The sequence below is a fragment of the Petaurus breviceps genome, unplaced genomic scaffold (genome assembly GCF_028583685.1).
Source record: "Petaurus breviceps papuanus isolate PSGF00001 unplaced genomic scaffold, PetGlider_PUasm1.0 90137, whole genome shotgun sequence".
NCBI lineage: Eukaryota > Metazoa > Chordata > Mammalia > Diprotodontia > Petauridae > Petaurus > Petaurus breviceps.
In genome coordinates, this window is record NW_027187183.1 from 293395 (window position 1) to 321009 (window position 27615).

Consider the following 27615-nt stretch of genomic DNA (forward strand, 5'->3'; position numbering starts at 1 on the left):
CAGACACTTAGCATCCACCCAGAAACACCTGGCCGTGTAACCTTGAGCAAGTTACTTAACCCCATTTGCTTTAAAAAAAAAAAAAAAGATTGAATAGAGAGAAAAACCCAGGGTGGGGGCAACTAGATTATCTGTCTACTTGGATTCATATTTGTTCAAAAGAAATGCCCCTCTTATTCTATGGACACGAAATAGTTATTAGCACCCCAGGGCTTTTGATAGTCACATTCCATTCTAGCAATGTATCTAGTTATTAACGACCGGACAGAAATACAGAGTAGAGACTATAGTACATAATAATATACATAAACCTCATAAATGTTTACTGACTATTGGCATAATCAACAATACACAGCAGAACCAAATTCCTGTGTTATTGATGAGGCAGATACTCCAAGAAAATCTCCCAGGAAATGGAGAGGTTTATTTGAAAGACAATAGATAAAAGTGGTAAAAGCCTGAGATTGGAGAGAGCATGTAAGATGTGCCTTTTATATGTATACCTTTCCCCAACAACACTCTCCAAGGGCAAGAACCAAGTCAGTTATTTCTTATTCTGCATGTTGCTTTGCAGTGTCTAAATTGGCATCAGGCCTATGCTCAGCACTCAATAAATAGTGGCTGACTTCTGGAACTGTAGCCAAGGCCCCTTAGCCTGACTCTTTCCCACACACCTGATGATCCCCAAGGGGCCACCTGATGCTTAGGGAGTGACTTCCCTCCCCACCACCCCCAAGACTCAGCTGCAAAAAAGAGCCTTGTTCTCCTTAGGCAAATGCGCTATGCAACACAAGGCTCCCTTGTCCCAGGCTAGGGCATTTCTCAGCTGTGGCTTCCTCAGCTGCACAAATGTTTCCACTCATTTCAATGATATCTGATGTCATCCTTGGGTTCCCTTGGACAAATCCCTGCTTTATCCTCAAACAGATTTGCAGTACCTTCACTGCTTGTCTGGCTAGATACCCCTCAGAGTTTTCTGATTGAGAAGTGTGCTTCTAGTATGACAGGGGCTGTAGTCTTATGTATGCTCTTCCCCTTTTTCCAATCTCTGGACCTGGCTGGTTCTTGGAGAATCAAGAGAGAAAGTGCTGTAGAAGTCTAGCAGGTAGAAACCGAGATGCTGGCTTTCACGTTATCTGTTTTCTAGACTGGGTCCAGCTGGCCCTATTCAGGCAAGACTAGTGTTTAGAAAGTAGCAAAGAGCAAACATTCATAACAGGTATTGGGGCAAAGGTCAGTGACATGTTCTTTTCTAGTCACATAAAGGAACAAAGATCTCAGGTGATATAACTACCTGAGATGATACTCAGCTTCAAAAATCTAGGACCAGTTTTTTGGGAAGTAAAACAGAGGCTACTATAAAAACCTGATCAATGTGTTAAGTGGATTCAGTGAATAAGCTGTATGCTTGTAAATTACCCTTCATTATAGCTTGTGTGCTTAGAGATTCCTTATACTGTAATAAGGTCTCTTTTTACCTTAAATGGTAAACTGAATATATGTGTTATGACAGAGAAACTACAAAGGAGGGAGACTAGAGAAAATTAAAGGAAAAAGGCCACCATACCAAGGTTATAGAATTGAGGTATACACCTAGATCTCACTCTTGGCAGTGAAAGTTAATGGCATCGGATTCTAAGGAGTCTTCTGTTTGAGGACAGCCTGACCAGCACTGTCACAATTGGCCACAGAGATGAGTGTGTGGATAATTCCTTGCTGTACATCTCATTGTTAGGCAAAACACCTCAGAGTTCTCTTTGTCCATACCAGATGGCTTCTTCTCTTATGGGTTGTTCGATATTGACACCTCCCTTAATTTGTCTCTAACTCCTCTACCTGGGTATGTTTATTCGTCATTCATTTATTAAACATCTACTCTGTGTAAGATACAGTGTTAAATACGGGATAACCTTGTCCAGTGCTGAATATGATTTCTGTAAGGAGGCAAAAGTAGCCCTACAGAGCAAGGTCTGTGTCATCTCTCTTCATGTCCCCTACGGAGTAGGCAATAAATGCTAATTGAATGAATGAATCAAGCTAACCAAATGTCAGAGCTATAAAGGACCTTAGAGATTATTGAGTCTGACCCTCACATTAGATAAAGGAGGTTAAAATAGTGGCAGCATGATTCAGTGCATTGAGCATTGGACTAGGAATTCTACCACTAATTTGCAGTGTGACAAATTACTTGCCCAGCTAAATATGGTGGTGGTTGAACTCAAATGATGTAGGCTAATGACTTTGTGCAGCTCTCCCTCACTTAAATCCAATTCACTAGCAGGTAGGACATTACCCTAGTAATATCTTTGGTCCTCTTTGAAAATGAAGGACAGTGCTTACCTGGCCAGGGCCATTAGAGCGACAAGGGGCAGTACCCTTTATCATGAGAAAGTAATAAATTCATTTCTGCTTTCAGGTAAAAAAAAAAAAGGAAAGAAAGAAAATGAAGGACAAACAACAAACCACAGCAACAACAATACTAGTTCTAACATAGTATGTTTCTATGACTAGGAATCTAGAGATCTGGATTTGAGTCCCAGTAACTTTGCTAGTTACTAGTTGTATATCAAACAAGTCATAGGATCTTACTGTGCTGGAAGGCTCATCTAATCCAGGACCTTCTTTTTACAGCTGAGAAAAATGAGGCCCAGAAAAGTTATAACCTATCTAAAATCTTTTTACTTCTCCCTGGCTCAGTTTTTTTCTCTATTAAAAGTGAAGTGTGTGTGTGTGTGTGTGTGTGATAGAAGGGAGGGTGCATGGAGTGAGGTGGCAGTCAGAAGCAAAAGTGAATTCTTGCCTTCATCTCAGAGTGATTCTGAAGTTCAAATAAGATAATATCTATGAAGTACTTTGTAAAATAGAAAAGTACTGCATATGGCAAAGAATTGGAAATCAAGGGGATGTCCATCAATTGGGGAATGGCTGAACAAGCTGTGGTATATGAAGGTAATGTAATACTATTATGCTATAAGAAATAGGAGCAGATGGACTTTGTAATAACTTGAAGAGACACATATAAACTGATGCTGAGCGAGAAGAGCAGAACCAGGAGAAATCTGTACACAATCACAGACACAACATATGTATGACGACTAACTTCAATAGACTGGGCTCCTCTCAGCAATGCAAGGTTATAAGACAACTCCAAAAGACTCATGATTGAAAGAGATATCCACATCCAGAGAAAGAGATGAGGAGTCTGAATACAGATTGAAACAGATTACTTCCTCTGTTTCTTTTTCTTGTTTTGTTTCATTTCCTCTTTCCCACTGATCATTCCATCAGTTATAAACCTTCTTTACAACCTGACTAATGATTAATGTGAAGATATTTGTAGATCCTATATTTGAGTGCATGCCGCCATGGAGAGGGGGGAGGAAAGGGAGAGGTAGAAAACTTGAAACTCAAGGGACTGTGGAACTGAATGTTGTAAACTAAAAGTAAATAAATCAATTTTTTAAAAAGTTCTGCATAAATGTAAAGTGTTACGACAGATAAATTCACTTTGACACTCAGAGAATGTCAGAGCCAGAAGAAAACTCAGTACAACCCATTCATTTTACAGATAAGGAAACTGAGCCCTCCAAGTGATAAATAACTTGCTATTAGTCTCCCAGCTCTACTACACTGAGTAAAACTGAGGTCTCCTGGATCTCAATGCATGACTATGCTATATACATGCATGTATTTTTCTTTGGGTGCCCTGAAAGCTTCACAATTCTAGAGACAAAATCACTCATGTTTGTACTCTCCAGCTCTACCCACCACTATACCAGCACAAGGTCTTGTACAAACTGACACCAGAGAGGGGCAATCAATAAGCATTCATTAAGTACTTACTATATGCCAAACTCTGTGCTAAGTATTTATTGGAGGTGCAAGGAAAGTCATAAAACAGTAGGTAAGTGACAGATTAAAGTCTCCTAGTTTAGGATTCTTTCCACCAAACCACCCTGCCACCTCCTCCTCTCAGAATTCTTCCCTTTACTAAGGAAAGAATCCAGCACAGGAGGAAAGTTTATGAAATTAATCTAGGAGAGATGGCTAAAATGTTGGATGGCATAATCAGGACCTCAAAATATCCCAGCAGGCTATGACATGTTCTGAGATTATTAAAATGAACAAATATAAAGTTTGTGTGAAAACAACAAAGACAAACAGTTGGGGGAAGGATGTTCTGGACTACAGGTTTAAACTGATTGAACACTATGAAATGACAACGAAAGAAGCTAATATTATTACTAGCCTGCTTTGAAATAAGCATAGGATCCAGAAAAGATTCAAGGAGAAGTCTGAACCACAGCATACTGATCTGATCAGATTACATTAGGAATACAGTTTTAAGTTCTGGGTACCACATTATGAACATTGACAAGATGGAGCGTGGTCCTGAAGATGTAGATTGGGGTGGGTGGGGAGACTGAAGATATTTTGAAGAAACTGTGGCCATTGAGTAGAAGGGTTCCCTGTGAATTGAAAATTAACTTGTTCTACTTGGTCCTGAGGGAAAGAAATATGAGTAATGGAAATTGCAAAGGCAGACATTGGTAGAAAATATTAGGGGAAAAAAATTTCTAACTGTTCAGAGCTGCACCAAAGTTAAATGGGTTCCCTCTGGGTGGGTCCCCCTACACTGAAGGTTTTCAAGTAGAGAATAAATATCCTCTTGTTTTCAGAAGCGGTAGAAGGAATTCTTGATCACGGAAAGGTTGGATCACATCCTTAGAGGTCCCTTCTAAAACTCAAATTCTGAGATCCTGTGTTTCTGGAGTAGGAAACAGAAGAGATGCTTTCCCTCCCTCCCCCTCCAAAAAAAAAGAGGTGGGGGATTAAATACAAAATGGAGACCTAGGACTGAGCTTCGTTTAGGTGGGTCTATGGGATTCTCTGGGTAGGGGACAATAGATCCTTCGTCCAGTCCCTTTCTTCCCTCTTTAACTTCACCCACCACCGCCCCTATATCCGGATGGAATCAGAGGGTTGTCTGCACCTGCGGGAAGGAGGAGCTTGGGACTCAGCATCTGCCTCTCGGCATTTCCACTCCGTTTCTCTTTTGGCTGGAAAATCAAACCGGTTCAGTCTGAATCCTAGCCAATCCAGGAAGGGATGGTGCCCCTTCTGGCCAATGACTGTTGAAAGTGCTAATGAGCTGGTGACGCAAGCGAGGAAGTCTCCCGTTCAAAAAGAAGAAACTATTGTAAGCTCCTTTCCCCCGGTTGTCTCGCTCCCTCCCCTCCCTCCCTTCCTTCCCCTCTCCCCCCATCCTTTCGCTCTTCTTTCCCGGGGTTTTGAAACGCTGTGGATTGTTCGGAACTTGGGGACCTTACTGCTGACCCATGGCTGTGATCGCTTCTGAGCGTGGCCGGGCACTGCCCACAGCCCCAGAGCAGGAGTTCAGCACAGAGGGGCTACCCCGGGCCTTCCTGCAGAGCCTGCGTACCCTCTTCGACATCCTGGACGATCGACGGCGGGGCTACGTTCACCTCCTGGAGATTGAGTCCCGGTGGCAAGGCGCGGACACTAGAGAGCTTCCAAGGGGTGTGCTGGAGGGTCTGAGGAAGGTTGCCCCAGCCAGCGGGTACCTGACCTTCGAGAGGTTTGTAGTGGGACTGAGGACTTCGCTGTTGAGTGCTGAGAATGGGACCCCTCATTCCAGAGCCCCACAGGGGTCACGGAGCCAAGCGTCCCAAGCCAAGCTACTTCCCACGGGTCCCGGGATTTGCAAGGCTAGTTCGGGCCAGGGCCGGGGCAAACTGGCCCATGAGAAGCACCACCAGCGGCTCATCTTCGCACCCGCAGACGAGCCCCGGACGCTGCTGGAGAAGAAACCTTTGTCCTTGGGAGTTCGTTATCCCCACGCGGGATGGAGCTGTTCCTCCCGGAGCCTGGAGAAGCTCTCCAGCCCTCAGGAAGCTGGGTGTTACCCTGGGGATTTGGAGCGACCCAAGAGCCAGGCTCCTCAGAGCCCTGGAGGACTGGTCCTGGAGCGAAGTCTGAGTGGAGATGCAGGTGAGGACTGAAGGGGTTTTGAGATGGGGCGGGGGGGAGAGGGAGGAAACTTTGGGGACCCAAAACTGATGGGAGAAGGAGTATTTCAGAGAGTCTATAGAGAATTTGTTTCTTCCCTCCTATCATTCTATCCCTTATTCCTCCCACCCCAGCAGCATTGCTGACTGTGGTCTGTTTTGGGGACCCTGACCTCCCTTCTCTTCTCTATCTGTACTCAGCCCCTTTTCCTGCCAGTCTGCATATTCTTCCTCCTTCTCAGCCCTTACCATGCATGAGGCTCTTGTCTGTGGTGCCAGGAGTCAGACTGAGTTATACCAGCCAGAGGAGGACCTTGTTAGGACTCCAGGAATAGGGGGTAGAGGGCTAGGGGAGTCACCCATTGGGATAGGCTGGCTTGTTCCCAGACCATTCTTTTCCAAGGTCCTCCCTGCCCTGGAGTCAGACTCACTTTGCCTAGGGCCTTAGTTTCCATGGGGGTTCTTGTGGAAAATTACTCACTACCTGGGCAACCCCAGGAGTTGAGGGACTCCAGCAGGGAAATGACCTTCATGTTCTTAACCCACTTAGAAATAAGCCTACCTTTTACTCCTCCCACTACTCAGAATGAGGTTGCACATCCTAAGAGTGTTCCTGGGGGCATTTTTCCTAAATGCTGATGAAGAATTCTTTTTGAGGGATTATGCAGACACAAGTCCAAGCCTGAGTAGGAATGATTCTCCTTTGCTACATAAACAGCTACATAAACATAAAAGGGCTAAACAAGGGACTTCAAGGGCCCCAAAGTGAATTTTTGGTCTAATGTAGACCTGCCCTTGGAGAGAAGACCCAGGTTATAATAATTAAAGTGATTATGTTTTGCATTTATTAAGTATTTAAATTCCATTATCTCATTTTATCTCCATAACATCCGTGGGAGGTAGGTAAAACAGGAACTATTTACCCCATTTTTCTAGATAAAGACAATTGAGGCACAGAAAAATCTTGCCCCAAGGTCGTATAGGAATCCTGCCAGTGTCAGGATTAGAACATAGGTCTTGGAGTTCCTATATTCAGGATTTGGGGGAAAAATAAAAAGAACTGACATTTTCTTGAAGGGAAAGTTAGGTTCTTAATAAATGCAAACCTTCTGCTCCCAGCCAAAGAACTGTGGACTTGTTGAGTTTAGAAGCTCATCTCCAGCATTCAGGCTTGGGTTTGGGGGTGGGGATAGGGAAGAAAGACAGACTTCCTGGGTCATTGGCAAAGACTGGAGGGAACTGAATGCCCAGCACTGTCCATTCCCACAGAACCCTCCTTAGGGAACAAGTATCTGAATTATAGGTTAAGACATGGGCTGGGCTCCGAGATCGGCTGATGGTCTTCCTGAAAGCCAACCTCTTTGGCCCATTCAGCCTACACACGTGCCCAGGCCAGGTGCAGAGTTTCCATTCAGCAGAGTGCTTCCGATCCCTGCTACACTCCCAACCTGTGTCATGGGGGAAGGAAGGTAGAAGAAGAGAAAGGTTAGTGAGAAGAACAAGGGCTCTGAGCCTCCAGGAATATTAGTTGAGAGTTTAATAGGTCTCTACGTATAGGATGGAGATAGGAGGATGGGGGAAGGTGGCTAGAGGTTAAGAACATAGGAGAGGGAGAAGGCTGCCTTTTTTCCTCCCCATATCACTCTTGTCTGTCTGTCCATTCATCACCAGCAGTCATGTGGCTCAAAGCCCCTTTGGGAATCGTGGTAACCATACCAGCTGCTGGTGCCATGCATCGATCAGATTCAGTCTTCCATGTATACCCTATTTATTGCCAGGGGCTTTGTGCTCCTCTGCCCAGATGTCCACTGTCCAAGAGTGGCACCTGGGGAGCAGGTCTCCTCTAGGGAGCAGAAAGTCTACTGTTGATATCCTTCTGGTGAACTGATTTCCTGGGCTAAGCAACTTGTGCTGGTGCCAGTAGGATAGCATGTTGAGGCAAGAAGCATAAGGCCTAACTCAGAGTTGCTTTGCCTGGTAAAGGATGAGGAGGAATAGATCTGGAACATGGGATGTCTTAGGCAGCCCTTCCAGGCTCCAATATTCCAGGCCTGGAACCACTGAAATGTCCACTGTGAAAAGGACCTTCTCTCCCCATCCCCCTTTCCATATTTACTCTACTCTTCCCCATTTCTGTTTCCCTCATTATTTGGACCCTTGAGGTCCATAACTGCCCTGCTGGGCCTTTTATGCTGAAAAGTCTGCAGTTGCCATACCTTTACAATCCAGGAGGCCCATGTCACTATTGTTTGCCCTGAGTTTGAGGTTCCTCTCAACTGGTAGAGCTAGGGCCTTCTGCTTCCCTCCCCCCTCCCCCATTAAAAGCTGGCCTGTTCCCCAGAAGTGAAGAGGATTTGGACCCCAGGATCATAAAATCATAAATTTAGAAGTGGAAGAAACTTTGGAAGCCATTGAGTCCAACTCCCTTATTCTACAGATGAAGAAACTGAGAGGCACAAAGAAGTTAAGTGATTTGCTCAGGGTCACACAACTAGTGAGTATCTCAAGGAAGATTTAAACCTCAGGTCTTCCTGACTTCACCTAACTAAAGCCTTGGTCATCTGTCACTAGAGTCCCATAGAGTACATTATGAATTAGACCTCTCTTTGCACAGTCTGTGTCTTCCTGAAATGTTGGGTGCCGGATATCTAATCCGTAGGCCACTAATAAAATCTCAAAGAGTTTGAGGATATCCCTCACTTTTCTGGTAGTATCAGGAAGGCTGGCCATAACTTCCCCCAAACTACCCCTCAGTGCCTCTCTCAGAAACAGGATCTTGGCCTACTTAGAGGAGTCATAAGAGTGAATATAACAAACCATTTTCCATGAAATGAGAGGAAATCTCGTAGACATAGGGAAAGATTTCTCCATTTGGGAGAAAGCCTTAGTGAGACTTTACCCCTTCTTTTAAGACTTCCTTCGAGTCCCAGGTCCACATTGTTTCACTCCTTATATTTGTATCCCCAGCACCTGACACAGAGTAGGTGCTTAATTAACATTTGTTGATTACCTTCATACCTGCTTTTTTCAGTACCCTTTAGGGTAGAAGTTCTTAACCCAAGATCCCTAAATTTTTATTTTTTAAAAATGTATTTTGGTAACTATATCTCAAAAGACTTGGTTTCCTTTGTATTCCTACGCATTTTATGTACTTAAAACATTCTGAGAGGAGTCTCTAGGCTACATTAGATTGTCAAAGGGGTCCATGATCCACAAAAGACTTTAAAAACTCCTATGCTAGGGGCCTCCACTGCCAGCAAAGAACCTATGATGAAGGATTCTTTAAGGACCCCACCCCTAAGCCCATCAGATATCAGTAATCCTTTCCTGTCTGAAAGGTGGACTGACTACTTGGGACTCCAGCCCTAGGTAACTGAGTGATAACCTTCTCTGATCCTACTGGGGAATGCAAAGTTGGAAGGAGGTCAGGGGAAAGCATATCAATCCATTATTCAACAAGTCCTTTCTGAGGTCCTCTGTATAAGGTTATGGGGGAGAAAAGAAAAAAAGATATAAATGCAGCTTCTGTTCATGTTTGGTTGGGGAGATGAGACTCAGACACATGAAAAGTTAGACATGATGATGGTGGTGATATGTTATCCCAATCTTAAGTGTTCTAGAAGTTCTAAGCAAGGAAAACCTCTTTTATCTAGAGCAGTCAAGGTAAGCTTCATGGATTAACTGAGCTTTAAACAATGAGTAGAATCTGTATGTGGAGAGGAAAGGATATGCTAATTTGGGGAAATGGGGTGAGCAAAGGTACAAAGACTGAATGAGAGTGGATGTGTAAAGAGTCAATGAAGACACTAAACTGAGGGAGTAGAGGGTGGGTCTAGGGAAGCCTAAGGAGACAGTCCTGGGGCACTAGGTTGGTGCTGGTAGAAGGATAAAGTATCCGAAGTAAAACCTTCAAGTAGGAAAAGCAGCCAAATCTATATCAAGCAGATGTAGAAATATCTATTTCTTTTATTCATCTGACTCTGAGTCAGGGCCTGCTGGTGGGAAAAAGAGGAAGGAGGGAGTGAGGCCTAGAAAGCCTGGAGATTGAGATCAAGGGAAATAAATTTATATGACAAGAAAAACCAGGGGGGAGAAAGCCTACCTGGAAGATGAGGTAGAAAGAACTTCTAGAATGAAATATGTAAATTTGACCAGGGTTCACAGGGAGGAAATGGAAATTCCCTGTATAAGGAACCAAAAAGGTTGGGTTACCTTTCCCAGCTCCCAGGGAGGACAACCTTTTCTCCAAATTTCTTCTTTGCCAGGAGGGCGGGGGACAACATGCCTCACCCATGTGCTCTCTGCTGGGACTCGTTTTCACAACCCAGATGGTGTGAAGCAGGCCTGGGGAAGGGGGGGCGGGGAACCAGGTCCAGCCAGAACCAAGTGTGGGCGTGATTAGCTGTTGTTAGCTAGCCTTATGGAGGCCAGACTGAGAACTGGTTTCAGAAAAAGCCAGGCAACCACCCACATTTCTCTCCCTTGCAGGCACTGATGTCTGGACTGTGGGACGATGCCATAGTGAAAACTGTACAGCAGGCGGGTCTGGGAGGCATCCAAGAGGCCGGGGAGAGCAGCGGCGGCATACTATCACCAACGGAGTAGATTATGACATGGTAAGATGCGCCTATCCTATGGTACCCCCACTTTATGGTAGATAAAAAGGAACAGACAGACAGACCAGGGAGTGCTACCAGAAGTGCTGACCCCTGTTACTCCCTGGACAAGGAGGTAGGGCATCAGTGTGGGGAGAATGAATAAATGAAAAAAAATTTATTTTTTACAAAATGTATTTCATAGGGTGGCTAGCTGGCACAGTAAGTAGAACACCAGACCTGAAGTCAGGAGGACCTGAGTTCAAATACAGCCTCAGACACATAACACTTACTAGCCATGTGACCTTGGACAAGTCACTTAACCCCAATTGCCCTGCCCTCCCCCCTCCAAAAAATATTTATTTCATTAAATATTTTCCAATTACATATAAAAAAAAATTTTAGCATTTATTTTAGAAAATTTTAAGTTCCAAATTCTCTCCCTCTTTTCTGTCTTCCGCCATTCACCAAGGAGGCAAGCAATATGATATCAATTATAATGTGAAGTCATACAAAACATGCATGTTAGCCATGTTGCAAGAAGGCATTTCTTAATCACCTACTAAGTACTCTGTGATAGGTAAATCCCTGCATTCAAGGACTTTGCATTCTTTTTTTTTGTTAGTTTATTTATTTTTAGTTTTCAACATTCACTTCTATAAGTTTAAAATTTTCTCTCCCTCCCCAAGATGGTTATGCAATCTGATATAGGCTCTACATATACATACATTCCTATTAAATATATTTTCACATTAGTCATATTGTATAGAATGATAACAAATAGGAGAAACCATGAGAAAGAAAAAAACAAAACCAAAAAGAAAATAGTCTGCTTCACTCTGCATTCAGACTCCATAGTTCTTTCTCTGAATGTGGATGACATTTTCTATCATGAGTCCTTTGGAGTTGTCTTAGGTCCACATTGCTGAGAAGGGTTAAGTCTATCAATATCAGTCATTACACACTGTGGCTGTTACTGTGTACAATGTTCTCCTGGTTCTGCTCACTTCACTCAGTGTCAGTTCAATATGTCTTTCCAGGTTTTTCTGAAGTTTTACTGTTCATCATTTCTTATAGAACAATAGTATTCCATTACATTCATATACTACAACTTGTTCAGCCATTTCCCAATTGATGGGTATCCCCTTAATTTCCAGTTCTTGACCACCACAAAAAGAGCTATTATAAATATTTTTTTTACACATTGGTCCTTTTCCCATTTTTATCATCTCCTTGGGATATAGGCCTAGAAGTAGTATTGCTGGGTCAAAGGGTATGCACATTTTTATAGCCCTTTGGGCATAGTTCCAAATTGCTTCCAGAATGGTTAAATAAGCTCACAGCTCCACCAGCAATGAATCAGTGTTCCAGACTTTGAATTCTTTTAAAGGGATACAATACATTTAGGGGAGTGGGCCTCAGAAAGGAGCTTAGTCTGAAGAGTTCTGGGGGTTGTGATTGGAGTTATAGGGCAGTTGATTACTCTCTTTCCAAGAATAATGGTAATATTGGTTTGATTCTTGTTCTCAGAGCAAGGGCAAGAGGCAGAAGGGGGAGAGAGTAATGTCTTTCCCAGGCCTCCATCTCTGGGGTGGCTCCAGGACTATTCCAGGTATGGTGAGTCTAGACTGGAAGCCTTTTTGAGGACACTTTATCTCTTTGGAGATTCATTCCTCCAAGGACATCAGGGGTGAGAAGAATCCTCCTTCTGCCTTCCAGGAACTTGGACATGATAGGGAAGAGCCTGGGAAACTGGTGCCATCTGGAGAAGGCATGAAGTTTGAGGGATGTAGAGGCCTTCCATCCAATGGGTGGATGGGTTTGCCTTTACATGGTAGACATATATGCTTCTCTCTTGGTATGTGTTGCAGTTGAAGCAGATGAAGGAGCTAGAACAGGAGAAGGATGCCCTCCTGCAGGGGCTGGAGATGATGGACCGGGGAAGGGACTGGTACCATCAACAACTACAGTGGGTCCAGGAGCAACAGCGCCATCTGACTAAGAATAAGAAGAGCACAGTGAGTCTTCCTCTATGCCTGTCTCCCAGATAGTAGCACCAGTCCCTGCCCTTGGCAGGATCCTCCCTCTGCCTCAGAAGCTGGTATGACCTCTGACCCTAACTCCTTGCAGGATTTTGGGAATGAGGGGAGCCCCAGCCCACTGGGTCAGCTCTTGCCCAAGCTGCAGGAAGTTATTCGGTGCCTAGGGGAGCTCTTAGCTGCTGCCTGTGCTGGAAGGGTGAGTGTTCCCTCCCTGACCCCCTTCCTCAAGATTGTTAGACGCCTTTCCCAAGGATCTTCAATTCTAGGCCCACTGAGTACCCAACCCTGATTCCTACCAGAGGCAAACTGAGATCACAGAACAATAGAATTATGAGATATCTGAGTTGAAAGGGACCTTTGAGGTCATTGAGTCTGGTCCTCTCATTTTCCAAATGGGAAAACTGAGGATCACAAAAGGGAAATAATTTGCTCAATGTCACTCAGGTAGACTGAAACACAGGTCTTCTGTCTTCTAATCTAGTACCATTTTTGCTATACAATGTTGCCTCTCAGGGTCATAGTGTACCTACCCACTTCAAATCAGACTTGGGGTGACATTCCCTGCAGGGAAGACAATGAGATTCTCCAGGACTTCTGTACTGGGTCTGTCCTCAGTCTCTGAACTCTTAACCTCTTTCCTCATGTCCTTCTCTTGCAGGTCCAGGCAGTCCCCAGTCCTGTCTCTGCCACCCCCACAATATCCCCTCTTTCTGGGAGACATCAACAGACCATACTCATGCTGAAGGAACAAAACCGTCTCCTAACAAAGGTGGGGATCAGAGGTGAAGTGAAGGACGTAAAAGGGTGTGATGGGGTTAAGGGAGAAAAAGAGGACACTGGGAAATGGGGAGAGGAGCCCAGGAAGTTGTTGATTCCGGTGGCTTCCTCCTTAGGAGGTGACAGATAAGAGTGAGCGGATCACACAACTAGAGCAAGAGAAGTCGGCCCTCATCAAGCAGCTGTTTGAGGTTCGAGCTCGAAGCCATCAGGAAACCAGCCAGCTGGACTCCACCTTCATTTAACGTCCATGACCAGAATGCAGACACCACGGACAGACCTTGCCCTTGTGGTGGGCGCAGAGTCTTTTCACAGCCCCTGCCCTAGCATAGGCACACATTCTGAGCATCCTCTACCTTGGAATGGACCGAGATTCATCAGACTGCCTCTGCCATAAGCAGAAACTCCAGAGAGCCTCTGCCACTGGCAGGTGTCTGGCGGTGTCAAGGATACTGCCTTTCTCTGAACACTGAACATCCAGCCATGACCAGGGCAGGAGAACCTCCCTGTCTAGGTTCTGGGGAAAAATATCTATTAGGACAACTTTCATAACCATCTCTGGCAAGAAGGAAGCTTCCCCCAGCCATTCCCTCATGTCCCTCTCTCCACTGGCCCCTTCCTCCTTTGGTGAGCAAAGCCTTAAGTTGAAATCATGTCCCTCCTCGCTACATGTGTGACCTAGACCAAATCACTTCACTTTCCTGGGTTTCAGATTCCTTCTTTGTAAAATGAGGGGGCTGGAGTGGATAGACTCATAAGGCCCTTTCCAGCCCTCATTATACAAGAACCTGAACTGGGTTGTTTTCTCAGTGCCCCCCACCAATCCTGGTTTGTTCTCCTCAAGGTAGGGGCTGGTTCTCAAAAGAACATGAACTGTTGGAGTGGCCTTGAGATGGGGATGTCCCTTTCTCAGGGCTGGAGTCTCTGGGTTTGGTATATTGCACCCTTACCCCCAATAGCTATTGCTAGAGCAGTAGCTGAGGGGTTGATGATGAGCTGGAGAGGCCATCCTCATTAGGGAATGGGGTATTGGCAAAACTCACCCTCTCCCCCGTCACCCTCAAAGTGTTTACAGAGAAAGTTCTGGGGCATTTAGGTAAGAATGGATTTTTTTATGGTTGTTGCCCCATCCCTAGCAATGTGGACAGCTGCTATCTGTCTGTAGTAAAATTACACATCAGCCCAGATGTCTTCACTCTCTCCTCAGCTACTTTCACTTCTGAGCACTGAATCCTGAGAGGAAGGGATGTCGTTGAGGAAACAGCAGGGGGAGTTGGGGTATGGGTTGTACCTTAGAGATGTTTAAGGAGGTAATTTCCCACTGTGCCCCTAGAGGGCAAAATAGTTAGACCAAAGTCCCCAACAGTCAGTCAGCAGGTAGTGGCACAGTGGATAAAATGCCAGGCCTCGAGTCAGGAAGACCTGAATTCAGATGTGGCTTCTGACATTTAGTAGCTATATGACCCTGGGCAAGTCACTTAATCCTGTTTACCTCAGTTTCCTCATCCCTAAAATGAGTTGGAGAAGGAAATGGCAAACCACTCCAGTATCTTTGCCAAGAAAACCCCCAAAAGGGCTCATAAAGAGTCAGTTATCAAACAAATAATCTAGGCAGTGTATCAAACCCAGGGGGCACAAAGTGAAGCAACAGAGAGCCCTTACTCTCAGTCTCAAGGAGCATACCTCTAAAGGGGAAGACACAAACAAGATATGCACAGGATAAATTGAAGATAGGCCACAGAGAGGAAAGGCCTTAAGGAGGGCTGGGTAAGGCTTCCTGTAGAAGGTGGGATTGTAGCTAGGACTTAAAGCCTCTGGGTAGAAAACAAGGAAGAGCTCGGCCCCCTCCCAAGACTGGGCTAAGAGACCTCAACTTGTGGGTGTGAGGGCAGCTAGGCTTGGGTCTTACAGGAGGTAGCTCTTGTGTCTGGGCTGTTGTAACCAACTTCCTTCTAATCCCATTTCCCTTCTAGTCAAGACTACCTCTTCCTTTGCCCCCCTTCCCTCATTTTCATCTAGTTCTCTCTCCCAGATGCCCTCTAGAAAGAGAGGCCCTGCCCCTCCTCAACCTTCCCTCCTTGTTTTCAAGGTCTTGGAGTCTGTTGCCAGGAAACAAATGGGCCTCTGAGTAGCTAAATGCAAACAAATGTCATTCAGAAACAACTCTGGTAGGGGCTTAGCACATTCACCCTCAAGAAACTAGTGCTCTTACTTTATAGGGGCAGTGCTCTCTTTGGACTGAAGGATAAGACCATAAGAGCTCACATTTCACTAGCACTTTGCTGAGAACAGCCCTGGGAGGTAGGTTGTGCAAGTATTTTTATCCTCCTTTGGCAGATGAGGAAATTTAGACTTTATAAATTGAGATACAAAGTGACTTGCCTATAAACACATGGCTAATAAGTATCTCTGCCTCTAAGTATTCATTCAGACCCAGAATGGGAGACCTGTGGGGGTTCAGGTCTTGAGTATTTGAGTTTGTCCCTGTCCTTCCCCAGCGTAGGAGTGAGCCATTTTCCCTGAGGGCCTTTGATATTCCCCACCCCCAGGAAACCCAACACAGGTCTCCAACCTAAAAGGCAGTGGTAAAAGGGATCAGTGCCTTGTGGGATTACAGGAACCTCCAGGTCTGAAGTCTGAGATAAAGATGGGTAGCTATTAGAAACAGCAGTATTATTTATGGGTTAGGAAATACACTGGAAATTTACTCTTTTCCTGGGGGAACATCTCCCTTCCCCACCTCTCCTCATGTAGGTAGAGAATAGACAAAAGAGGCATGAAAGGTTTGAGCACTATCCTGAGCTCAGTCCTTGCTTCCTGTAGATACCATCCTGCCTGTGCCCTTTGGAATCGGAAGAGATGGGTTTTACTCCCAACTGTGCTATGTATTAACTGTGTAACCTTGGACACAGCCTCTCTGGGACTTTGTTAAATGGGGGGGGGGGGAGGAAGGGGAGGACTTAACCTCTATGATTCTATGATCTTAGGAATTGGTTGGCAGTGCACCCAAGGATTTAGGTTAAAACCAAACCAAGGTGTCTAGCTGTGCCCTGTGCTAGGTTTCCAACCAGACACTATCCTACCTTGGGACAAAAAGCAGGGGTCAGAGAAGGTATTTTCTCCAGCTTTTTTTCACTAACCAAGGAAGGGATAAAACCCCAGGCCAGCCCTTACCCCCAGGAAACAGAAGAGCAAGATGAAACATCTTGTACATGTACAGGGAGGGAAAGGACTGTGGGAGCAGCAGAGAGGGACAGCCAGAACCCATCTCCAGAATTAATCTGAGCTCTTGTTCACACAGGTTGGACAGGTTTGGTGCCTACTGCTTTTCAGAGATTCCCCAGCCAACACAGGATTTGAAGATAGAGGGTAGGGACAGTGCTAATGACTCCTTGTTTTCACTTTCTGATTCAGTGACTATGGTAGCTGGTTAATACTCAGAAAGTCATGTGTTGATTGACTTTATACAGCAGTTAACTTTCCTGTCACCCCAGGTAACAGACTCGTCTGGCTCCCTCACTTGGGCCACAAGCTGAACATATTTTTTTATTACAGAGAGGAACAAGTGAAAGTATAAATGTCTCAGTGTTGCTCTTCCCTGTCACCAAGGACACAGTTCAGAATCCATATCAACCCAGAGTGGGTCAAGAATATTAATGTCAGGGCAGCTAGGTGGCACAGTGAATAGAGCACTGGCTCTGGAGTCAGGAGGACCTGAGTTCAAATCCAGCCTCAGACACTTGACATACTTACTAGCTGTGGGACCTTGGGCAAGTCACAACACCAATTGCCTTGCCTTCCCCCCTCCAAAAACATAACAAAAAAGAATATCATTAATAAGTCAAACTTAGAGCTAGCAGAGGATAGATTGAGACCAGGGTTAAGGAGGAGGTCAGAAGAGGAGTCAAAGCAATAAATATTAAGTGCCTGTTATTATTGTTAATTGTTTTAGTTGTGTTAGACTCTTCTGTAACTCTATTTGGGGTTTTCTTGGCAAAGATATTGGAGCAGTTTACCATTTCCTTCTTTAGCTCATTTTACAGATGAGGCACTAAGGCAAACAGGGTTAAATAACTTGCCCAGGGTCACACAGCTAGTAAGTATCTGAGTTTGGATTTGAACTGAGGTCTTCCTGACTCCAGAGCAAGGCTCAGCTTCCCTATTAACTGGGGACACAGAGAAAAATGAAACAAACTCTGCTTTTGAGGAGCTTGCCTTCCATTAGGGGAAACAATATACAAATAAATGATAATTTTAGTGAATAGGCACTAGTGGTTAGGTCCTGGGTGGGTGGGAAATCAGGAAAGATCTCATGTAAGAAATGAACGGAGGGGCGGCTAGGCGGTGCAGTGAGTAAAGCACCAGCGGAGTCAGGAGTACCTGAGTTTGGATCTGGCCTCAGATACTTAATACAAAAATACTAGCCCTGTGACCTTGGGCATATTACTTAACCCCAACTGCTCTCCAAAAAGGCAAAAAAAAAAAATGAACAAAGCTTTTAAGGAAGCTATAGATTTTGATAGAAATTAAGAGGGGATGTATTCCATGCCTGTGCAAAGGTGCAGAGATGGGAGATGAAATGTGTATAAGGAACAAAGAAATTCTTTGAATGAATCTTAAGAGTATTTGGAGGGGGGGGATGTAATATGTAATGAGTCTGGAAATGTAGATTGGAGTAAGGATATGAAGGATTTTAAATGAAATTCATATTTGATTCCAGGGGCAATAGGGAGCCATTGGAGCTGATTGACACAATCAGACCTGTGCTTTTGGAATATCACTTTGGCAGTTCTGTAGAGGGTCCAAGAAAGTCAAGAATCAAGAAAGATGTCCATGGGGCCCTGGACCAGACTTCCTTTAATATCTTCTTTTGTATTAGTCCTAAGCAAGGTAATGGGTTGTGAAGTTCACAGGGTTCACCATAAAACAGGGGAATGGGCCTAGGAACTGATGACCATACCACCAATCCCTTCTGAGCTAATCCACTTAGAGAAACTTCAAGGCTAGCTTCACCCCTCACATATGGTCAGCAAGCACCTTGGAAACTCCCTTAGCACAAATCTTAATGGCAGGAGTGGATGACTGCCTTTCATACTAAGTCCCGTCCTGCCAACTCTGGACCTGGCATCCCCAAGGGAATGAGAGAAAGGGTTATTGTGGTCTTTGGACGCAAGTACTGTCTCATCTGTTTTAGGGAAATAGAGGGGGCAGAAGGGTGGGAGGGGTACCAGCCAGGGCACAGAGAATTTGGTTTGCCTTTTAACCAGCCTGGAAGAATTTCTTTCTGTTTTTCATCTAGATAGGGCTCTCATGAAACGACTTCTCTTATTCTGAATACCTTAAGTTCCCCAAGGGCCTGACCTAGAGACCAAGGGCTCTTTTCCCCCATGTAATTTGTTTCTGACTGAGAGAACCTCTAGTATTTTCCCCAGTCTGCCCCCTCGCATCAGGAGCCACATCTTTAAAATGAATGATTTGTGCAGAATGAGAAAGAGATGTTGGAATAACATTATGCATCAGGTAATTTAGAAAGTCAGGAGTTGCAATCATGCTATCAAACAAAACAAAAATGAAAATTCACACCATTAATAGATACAAATGAGGAAATTATATTATGCTTAAAGGAACCACATACACAATAAATCAATGTCAATTCTAAACGTATGTACCAAATGGCACAGCATTTAAATATATGAGAAAAATAAACTGAATGTGGTCCTCTGGTAATTTAGGTTCAAAAATGAAAGAAAATGAGACACTTATATCATCTAACAGTTAACAAAAGGAGATTTGCTTAACCAAACCAGAAGGATATCCAAGAAGGATAGGCATTGAAGATACCTTGACTTGATTCAGTTGAACAAAGCTCCTTTACCTGAGTTGCCTAGCATTTTCCAGAGAGTTCTTCTAGAACTCTTTGTGGATATTTTGTACTCAGCCTGAGTCAACAGCCTGAGCCTTGAGGCAACCAAATCTCAAGGATGGTCTCAATACCTTTTGAGGAAAATTTGGCTTAATTTGCATATGGACTTGGGGTAAGATATTGCCTTCACCACAAGAACAAAATCACAAAAATTACAGGAGACATAGATAAATTGGAAGACAAAAAAAAAGACTAGAATTGATAAAAACAAAAGTAAAAGCTGGTTATTTTGAAAATATTTTAGCTAATCTAACAGAAAAATAAGAATTACCAGAACCATTATTTTTAATTCATTATTAAGAATGATTTAAAGTCATATGCCAATAAAACTGAAAATATAAATGATACAGAACAGAGGCTCTTAACCTTTTTTTTGTTTCATAGACCCCTCTGGAAATCTGATGAAGGCTATGGAGTACATTTCAGAATAATTTTTATATGCATAAAAAAGGTTTACAATGGAAACCAGTTATATTGAAATATAGTCATTGATTTGAAAAAAAAAAAAGGTAATGGACCCCAGGTGAAGAATGCTTCATAGAAAGGATTATCTCAAAAATATAAAATAACAAAAATTTTAAAATGAGGTTGGAGAAGCATCTTAGTTCAGTGGAAAGAGTGCTGGGTTTGGAGTCAAATAGCCTAGGTTCAAATTCTGATACTTCTACTTGGTAGCTATGTGACCTCTGGGCCTCTGTCTGCTGTTCCCCAATAAGACGATTGGAGTAGGTCATTTCTAAGGTTTCTGCCAGCTCTAAAACCCCATACTCTGATTACCCCCTCTGTCCTGGTCCTTGCCTCTCCTAGTTGCAGCAAAGGAAAAGAGACCTACTAAATCAACCCTAATGAAGTCTGGGAATGGGGATCACGGAGAGGCAATGTAACCATGCGACTTATCCTTTATAGAGCAAAGGAGATGCCCGCCTAGACAATTTTACCATCAACTTTCATTATAAGATGAAACATTTATTGCTACAGAAGGAAACCAATTAAAGATTGAATTGAAAACATTTGGTGGGGAAACAGTTAATATGGTGGCTGGGCATTACAGCAGAGCAGTCTGGATGTCCTGTCCAGTATTTGTAATCCCCATAAGAGATGTTCACTTTTTTTTCTCCTGTTTTCCATTTTTCCCAGTTCTGAGATCTTTCTTTTGTCATCCCCACTCTACCATTTCCTCTTCCTGTTGTCCCACATTGCACTCCCTCCCTCTTTCAGTCCCACTCCCTCCCACCCACCAAAGCCTAGGAATTTTTTTCTCCAGCTTTGGAATCATCCCTTTGAATTGTTACCTGGGGCATCCAGAATAGGACTGCAATACAACTCCTAGCCAGTAGAAGGTACACTGTACTCATCCTGGGTAATGCCTTAGGTTTAAGCCTTTAAATGAATTAGTTTCTGTCTTGAATTCTATGTATTGGGTTTACTCAAAATCCAGAAGAGGCAGGGTTGGGGCTTGAAGGGTTGAATGTGAGGTAATCCGCAAGGAATCCATCAGTTCATTGTCTGAGGATGGATAGCAGTTTTATCATAAGTCCTTCTGAGTTGTCTTGGATCATTGTGTCACTGAGAATAGCTAAGTCATTCACAGCTGCTGTTACTTTGCAGACAGTACATTTCACTTTGCATCATCTCATTTAAGTTCAGGTCTTTCTGAGGGCATCTTGCTCATCATTTCTTAGAGCTCAATAGTATTCCATCACAATCACATGCCACAATTTGTTCAGTCATTCCCTAGTTGATGGTCATCCCTTCAGTTGTTTTTCAGTGATATATTTCACATTGTCTTCTATTTTTTCACTCTTTTGGTTTTGTTTTATTGCTTCTTGATTTCTCATAAAGTCATTAGCTTCCATTTGCTCAAATCTAATTTTTAAGGATTTATTTTCTACAGTGAGCTTTTGTACCTCCTTTTCCATTTGGCCAATTCTACTTTATTTTTGGAGGGGGGAAGGTAGGGCAATTGGGGTTAAGTGATTTGCCCAAGGTCACATGGCTAGTTTTTGTGTTAAGTGTCTGAGGCTGGATTTGAACTCAGGTCCTCCTGACTCCAGGGCCTGTGCTCTATTCACTGCACCACCTCACCTATCCCAATTCTACTTTTAAAGGCATTTTTTCTTCAGTGAATTTTTGTGCCTCTTTTCCCATTTGGCCAATTTTGCTTTTCAAAGTATTCTTCTCCTCCCTGATTTTTTGAACCTCTTTTGCCATTTTTGGCCTGTTCTGTTTTTTAAGGTGTTATTTTCTTCACTATTTGTGTGTGTGTGTGGGTGTATGTCTCCTTCACCAAGCTGTTGACGCTTTTTTCATGCTTTTCTTGCATCATTCTCATTTCTCTTCCCAATTTTTCTTCTGCCTCTCTTACTTGATTTTTAAAATCCTTTTTGTGCTCTTCCATGGCCTAAGACCAATTCATATTTTTCTTGTAGGCTTTGAATGTTGGAGCTTTGACTTTGTTGTCTTCTTCTGCATATGCATTTTGATTTTCCTTTTCACCATAGTAACCTTCTGTGGTCAGAATTTTTTTCTGTTGTTTGCTAATTTTGCCAGTCTATTTCTTGACTTTTAACTCTTTGTTAAAGTGGGGTTCTGCTTCCATGGTGGAGGGGGCACTGTCCCAGGTTTCAAGGATTTTTGCAGCTGTTTTCAAAGATACTTCTAGGAACCTATAAGTTTTGAGTTCTTTCAAGGTGGTATGATCTAAGGAGAGGTGCTTATTACTCTCCTGGTCTGTGAGTGACCACAAGCACTCTCTTCTGCCCTGGAACTGTGATGAGGGTCCCTGCTCCACTGTGACTGCAAGCTCTGGTGTGCTAGTGATCCTCCTCATCCTGGGACTGCCACTCAGGACTGCTACCCGGATCTGAGTATGAGCAAAGCAATGGAGCTCTGTCCCCAGTGCTATGAAAGAGACCGCTGTAATCTCCTTCCAGCCACTTGTTCAGCCCCCTTACCATCTGTGGGTTAAGAGCTCTGGAAGCTGCTGCTGCTGTTTCAATGGCTCTCACAGCCTGCTCCTGGTTTACTGGGGCCTGGTCTGTGCTTCACTCTCGCCTCATTAGACAGACCTTTCATGCCAACCTACTAAGTTGTCTTTGGCTGAAGAATTATTTCACCCTATCCTTTTGTGGGTTTTGCCACTATAGGAATTATTTTATGGCATTATTTAAAAAGTGTTTGGAGGGGTTTGAGGAAGAGCTCAGGTGAGTCACTGCCTTTTCTCCACCATTGTGGCTCTACCTGCCCCCAACATTTGGGTTTTTTTGTTTTGTGTTTTGCTCTTTGGAGGGGGGGAGGCAGGGCAATTGGGGATAAGTGACTTGCCCAAGGTCACACAGCTAGTAAGTGTTAAGTTAGATCTGAGGCTGGATTTGAACTCAGGTCCTCCTGACTCCAGGGCTGGTACTCTATTCATTGTCCCCATCTGGTTTTTTTTATAAGATTTTAAGTTTCAAATTTTTTCTCCCCTCCTTCCAGAACCCCCTCCCCAAAACAGCAAGCAATATAATATAGGTTATACATGTGCAACCATGTAAACATATTTTCACATTAATCATGTTGTGAAAGAAGAAACAAAACAAAAGGGGAAAGCCACAATCTGATAAAGCTTTGTAGGCCAGAAGAAAGAAGCTATTGTTTGGGAAAGACATCTCTCCATATAACTGTCCCCCATATAACTGTCTCTAAGCCAGGGGTGGGGAAACTGTGATCTTGAGGCCACTTGTGGTCCTCTAGGTCCTCAAGTTTGGTCTTTTGATTGAATCCAAACTTCACAGAACAAATCCCCTTAATAAAAGGATTTGTTCTGTAAAACTTGGACTCAGTCAAAGGGCTGTACTTGAGGACCTAGAAGGCCACAAGTGGTTTCAAGGCCACAGGTTCCCTCCACAAACCTTCCTCAGGCCTTGAGAATTATCTGCCCTCCACAGTGTATAGTTTGCCAAACTCACTGAAAGGACACATAGAAGGGAGAGATAGTCTTAATAAATATTTATTGAATTAAGGGAAAGTGAATTGGATGGTTAAATTGAGCTGGTGAGACAGATACTATACAGAGTTCAAGAAGGATTTTTTTCTACTGGGATCAAATGTGAGTAATGGGGAGAGTCTTGGGTAGTGAAAGGATGGGTTGCTAAGGAAGGGGAGAAAATTTGAATCAAAGACCAACTTTTTTTTTATATCTAGTATCAGCTAGGAAGGACAGGTAGATGGCATAGTGAATAGAGTTCGGGGCCTGAAATCAGGAAAAATTTTTCTGAGTTCAAATCCAGCTTTAGATACTGACTAGCTGTGTGACCCTGGGCAAGTCATTTAACCCTGTTTGCCTCAGTTCCTCATGTATAAAATGAGCTGCAGAAGGAAATGGCAAACCATTCCAGCATCTCTGCCAAGAAAATTCCAAATGGGGTCACAAAGAGTCAGACAGCTGGGAGGACCAAACAAGAAGCAATTACAAAAGCTGAGAATAATTCCAGCTGTACTGGATACAGGCCCTGAAAACCCAGAGGGTGGAAAAGGATTGGTCATTTAGGGGAAGAAGAAAGAACAGAAGAGTCCCAGGAGGCCTCTGGGAGGGTCGGCCAGGTAGGGCACAGATCAGGTCAGACTGGTTGTCCTCTGCTTCTGAGGAAAACCAGACAAGAGAAAGTGTAGTCAGAGACTGAGGTCTGATATGAAGAAGAACGTCCTGGGAAGGTCTCCTGGGAGCCAAAGGAGTTGGTAATCCATAAGCCATGAAGCATGCTCTCCAGGGTACTTGTCCTTGTGTGAAGAGTTTTGCCTTCCTGTTTTCTGTGGTTATAATATCTTGCTAACTATAGAGGTCATGGTCAAATCATTTTAGATTTCTGAGTTTTGCATCCTCATTTGTATTACATCTACCAAAGGGATATGCCAAGCTGATCATCTTGTTTTATAAATCATGAAGACAAGTCCTAAAGAGATGGGAGTTATTGTCATTGTTGTTAACCCAGGGGTCTTAGATTCTGCAACGCAGTCCATGGGTGTAGTTGGCACAAGGACCAGTGGTTTGTCAAGACTGCGCCCCCCCCATCCAATATTTAGTGCCTTGAGTTTTCCTAGCTGCCTCAAAGGGAAAGGTAAGGGGAGGCAGTGTTTAGCTGTGGGTCTAATGACCCTGGATTGACAAAGCATTTTCTTGGCAAGAAAATGTCTAACCCATGCTGTTTTCATTAGAGGCCCCAGGAAACCCCTTCTTTCTCCTCCTCCTCCTTCTCCCCCAGGCTTTTCTTTCCTACTCTGCCAACAGGATAAGAGCCTCTTTACACTGTGTCTCATTCCAGAATTCTTCCTTCCCTGGAAAAAGAGAACAAACAGGGCTCTGGAAGCATGTGTTGTGCATCTGGGCCATCTGGTTCCAACCTATAGGACACAGAAATCTGAGGGGCCCCTCTTTATCCCATAGAGGGTCTGTAGAGCAAAGTGTTAGTGCCAGAGTGAAAGGAGGGGCCTACCCTGTCCTCTCCCTCCACTCCCCTCCGCCTCCCTTCCTGGCCAGGCCTCCCCACCAACCCCTGAAGTACTTACTATCCAAGGCCAAGAGTACACAAACATATCCTTCCCAGCATGACCCTTCTCCCCAAAGGTTCTGGGAAAACAAGACCTCCCAAAATAAACTTCACTTATACTGCACACTCTGCAGTGCCTTCCTCCCTTGCCCCTGCCTTTTAAATCCTACCTCTCCAGTCCTTCAAGGCCCATCTCCTCTTTGAAGGCTTCCCTGATTACCTCAGACTCTAAGGATCTATCCTTTTCTTCCCTGAGGGCTAATGGCAGTTATAGTTCATGCCATTCCCCTCCCCCCTCCAAAAAAGAGAATGTTTGATTATATTTTATTACTAATCATCCCATGTGTGTATGCCCATTTGTGTGTAGACATATTTTTTCAGCTCTGTGGTAAGAGCTACAAAACTGACATTGCTGAAGCAATGGTCTGATCACATCACTTCCTTTCTCAGTAAAAACACCAGTGGCTCCCTATTACCTCCCCTCTAAGATCAAATGTAATCCAGCATTAGCATTTAAAACCCATCATGACTTGGCTCCAACCTACCTTTCCAGTTTTGTTATAAATTACTCCCCTTCATTCAATGAAATAGAGGACTTTCAAGCATTTTTGAATGAAAAAATAGAAAAAAAATTTTGACTTTCATATAAATTGCTCCCCTTTACTCACTCTACAATCCAACTAAACTTGCTTTCTTTCTGGTGCCTACCAATAACACTCTGTCTCTTAACTCTGTGTCTCTGCCTGGCTCTCCTCTAATGCCTAGGACACTCTTCCCTCTCACTGCCACTCTTTAAATTCCCTCACTTACCTTTTTTTTTTCTTTTTGGAGGGAGAAGGTAGGGCAATTGGGGTTAAGTGACTTGCCCAAGGTCACACAGCTAGTTCTTTATGTTAAGTGTCTGAGGCCGGATTTGACCTCAGGTCCTCCTGACTTCAGGGTCAGTGCTCTATTCACTGCACCACCTAGCCGCCCCCCCCTCACTTTAAAAATCAGATCAGATACTATCTTTGATATGAAGTGGTTTCTGATCCCATCTTCTGCAATTTTCCCCCTAAAACAATTATCATGTGCTCATTTTGCATGCCTTTTCTGTAGAATATAAATTTATTTAGGGGAGGAATTATTTTTTTTCTGTCTTTCTAGTCCCAGTGTCAGCCCAGTGCCTGGAATACAACAGTTACTTAATGAATGCTTGTTGATTGATTGGTTCTTCCCCAAGTTTCGAATTTAAACCCTGGCAACCTTGGGATGTGAAGGAGGGGCAGAGAATTGGGCAGGTGGGAAAACTCTTGGGATGACAGCATTGGTTACTGGGGGAGGGGAGGGGTGCAGTTCTCTGGGGACTAGGCCACCCATAGTTTTACTCTGGCCTCTGACAGGCCATCAGAGTGATGAATTAAGATGAAAATGTGCCTTAAAACTCCAGCAGAACACAGTGCCTGCCTTTGTCCCAGGCAGGGATCATATGGGATCCTTCTGTACTTTTATGTCCCAGGCTCATGGTGTCATGCTTGGGGCCTTAGCCTTGGGCACTGCATTCTGCCTTTGTCTCCCTGGATGTCTGTCTGATGTGGTGAAACCCTTTGCCTTCTTGTGGCCAAAGGCCCTTTCAACTCCGGAAGAAGAAAGGGTTTGTGGTAATGGGTGGGGATGGGGAAGGGGAATAGGGTTGTAAGAGACAGCCTTGGGGGAGAACTCCATGCACAGTTGAGTCTGGCACAGCTCTGGTCTGTTCAGTAATGTCCAGTGGTCCGGTACCTTGTGTCCTCTACCTCCCCCGCTGAGTTCAGGGCTGGAGCTTTTGGAGCGAGGGCTTCCCAAAAAGTTTCCGCTCTGGAGGGTGGGGGGAAGGAGAGGAGGAGGCATTGAGTGAGAATAAAGCTGCCTTTGCTGATTCTTCCAGACCCTCAGAGGCATGGCACCCCACCCCACTCTTTATTATCTCTGAATTAGCTGATTTGGCAAAGAAAGCTTGTTTCTTGTCTCTATCCTGGGACTGGAGCCAAGATCTGGGTTGCTTTCTCCCCTTTATCAATGACAGCCCTTCTCTCAACTTCTCCCCTCCTCCCTCCATGCCCCACCTTAAGTCTCCCTTATAGAATCCCTGGATGTTTCCACTGCTGGAATGATGTTTTCTCTCCTTGAGGGTTCCTCAGAGTTCTCCCATTCCAAGATACTTGAATCCCAAGTTCTCTACTCCTAAATCTAAGGATTTGCAACTCTGACCCTTTGAACACAGAGCAGTGGAGGGGAAGAAGGTTTTCTGAAAGAAAGCATGAAAGGAGTTAAGAAATGGGCTCCTGGAGATGGGCTATTCAAATGATACACAGGCATTTCCTTGGAGAGGGCTAAGGAGCAAATGGCATCCTTTTTCAGATGGAGGGGCTTCTAAGGACATGGGCTTGGGATTGTAGCAGCAAGCACCCCAAGCGTCCTCAGGGTTTGCAGCTACCACAGGTTCTTGGATCTGCTTTGTTAAAGGAAAGCAACTCAAAATGGGTTAACAAGCTTACTTTAATCAGTCAGACATATATCGTTTACCTTGTTCAGGAGAAAAGGTCAGCACCCTGAACCTCAAAGTATACAGGCATAATTATCAAGACAGAAACATCAAGTAGACAGATTTCCAAACTGTCCAACCATTACATCCATACCCAGTCAACATCTGGGTTTCCACATTCTGGGTTTTTCAAAGCCGGGGGACTCTCAACAACGGCT

The 27615-nt window shown here is 44.1% G+C and overlaps 1 protein-coding gene across 7 annotated transcripts; it reads left to right on the top strand.

Moving 5' to 3' along the window:
- The first annotated feature begins 5191 nt into the window (after positions 1-5191).
- Positions 5192-26082, top strand: SAPCD2 (suppressor APC domain containing 2). 7 transcript variants are annotated; one of them, XR_011172366.1, is made up of 8 exons: positions 5198-6012; positions 10518-10645; positions 12496-12642; positions 12755-12862; positions 13325-13435; positions 13560-14070; positions 15663-15748; positions 16745-26082. XR_011172366.1 is itself a non-coding variant. In XM_069107511.1 (6 exons), exons 1-6 carry the CDS (start codon positions 5340-5342, stop codon positions 13686-13688), a joined length of 1296 nt encoding a protein of 431 aa, XP_068963612.1. In that variant the 5' UTR covers positions 5198-5339; the 3' UTR covers positions 13689-15849. The 7 variants fall into 7 exon arrangements, 2 of the variants coding, with proteins under 2 accessions (XP_068963614.1, XP_068963612.1); XR_011172367.1 differs by having other exon boundaries at positions 15663-15744; XR_011172369.1 differs by lacking the exon at positions 15663-15748 and having other exon boundaries at positions 16745-16812; positions 18164-26082.
- The last annotated feature ends 1533 nt before the right edge of the window (positions 26083-27615 follow it).